The following is a 1,637-nucleotide window of genomic DNA, read 5'->3' as shown; positions in this document are numbered from 1 at the left end:
CCTGTTATGTGAAACAATGATTGGATTTCACCAAAAAAAAAAAAACACAATTCCTTCATTTAGCTTTATTAATATTCAATTTGGTTGTATTTAAAAAGACAAAAGTATACAGTTTTTGTTTTTCTGTAATTTTATTATTTCAGGGAAATTATTCATTCACAAATGTGTTTTTTAATATGTCCCAACCTTTTGTTTTTCAGAAACGATTGAAAGAGTAAAAACTGAAAAAGAAAAATGATTTTAAACTTTTAGATAAATTATCAGTTTATTCAACTTTGTATATTTTCCCTCTTATTTATTTATAATTTTGGGTTATTTTAATTCATTCCAATTATTTTATGTATTTATTTATATTTTATATAATATTTTTTTATTGTTATTATTCTTTTATTGACTTTATTACTGTATGGTATTTATAAGATCGAGTGACGTAAAAGGGTAGGAACCTTATTTTCTTACACATTTGTTCCCTGGGGAAGAAAAATAAAGTTGAACCTGTGTGAAGCTGGAAGCATTGAAAACTCTGCCGCCTGAGCAGTTATACGTTTGTAATTTAATTATTCTTGAAAACTTACATAATCACGAAAGTATAAGGTTAAATAACTGAATATGTTGATATATATAAATATATTTATATAATATATGCGAGATATAATAATAACAAACCCATGAAGACCAACACGCCTTACCAGTAGGTGGCGGTAATGCGGCTTTACGCTGTGTGCGTTCTACCATAAAACCTCAGAAGAAGACATTCAAAAATGACCGCGGTTATGCGGCTTTACGCTGTGTGCGTTCTGCCATAAAACCACACAAGAAGATATTCATAAATGACCGCGGTTATGGATACATGTTTTTCTTTCTCTCTGTTGTTGTTTTTATCAAAAGGTGGGTGAAATCATTTTTAAATGAAATACAGTTAAAATATTTTGTCTTATAGATTTCGTCCTCGTTTTATCTAAGAAGTTTCATAGATCGAGTTCTCATTCATTCATTACAACTGAACTTTCATTTTCTGTTGTTTTAACACTTTGAATTCAAAAACCAAACACTGCGGGATAAAAGTGTTTTTTAAAATGTATTTTTATTTTTAATTTCTTCTGTTTATGATGCTTCTTGTGACATTTTGCGGTGGTTTGCTATTTTAGAAAGTGATGAAATATTTCTTTGTGTTCCTGCAGCTGAGTCTGCTGTGGTTCAGACTCAGCAGACTGTGATAGCAGCAGCTGGAGGAGAAGCTCATCTCAGCTGTCAGCTCTCACAACCTAAAGACGTCCTTCAAATCACGTGGCAGAAAATTGTATTTGGAACCGAGGAAAACATTGGATCGTACAGCCAGCAGTATGGAGAAAGAGTGGTTTCTAAATTCAGAGGAAGAGTCCAGATCAGCAGCTCTGGAATGAAGAACAGCTCCATAGTGGTGAGGAACGTTTCAGAGGAGGATGGAGGATGTTTCCTCTGCTTGTTCAACGCATACCCTGAAGGAGCTCTGAAAGGAAGAACGTGTCTTCTAGTCTACGGTAAGACGCTGGCAGCACGTCAGCGTGACTCCTCCATGCGTGTTCCTCACACGTGTTTCTCTGCAGAGCTGGATCAACCGCTGCTGCACGTCCGAGCTTCAGCTGCAGGGTCCGTCA

General features: G+C 34.9%; 1 protein-coding gene across 1 annotated transcript; it reads left to right on the top strand.

Moving 5' to 3' along the window:
- Positions 1–416: 416 nt before the first annotated feature.
- Positions 417–1,637, top strand: LOC112159953 (OX-2 membrane glycoprotein; the record flags this gene model as incomplete). Its single annotated transcript, XM_024294221.2, is given in 3 exon segments — positions 417–888; positions 1,182–1,520; positions 1,587–1,637. Coding segments are annotated over 3 exon segments (448 nt in total), but the record flags the coding sequence as incomplete, so codon positions are not given.

This window comes from Oryzias melastigma, linkage group LG2 (assembly GCF_002922805.2).
Source record: "Oryzias melastigma strain HK-1 linkage group LG2, ASM292280v2, whole genome shotgun sequence".
Classification (NCBI taxonomy): domain Eukaryota; kingdom Metazoa; phylum Chordata; class Actinopteri; order Beloniformes; family Adrianichthyidae; genus Oryzias; species Oryzias melastigma.
Note: the sequence above shows the minus strand (reverse complement) of the source record. Positions and strands in the feature narration are given on the sequence as shown.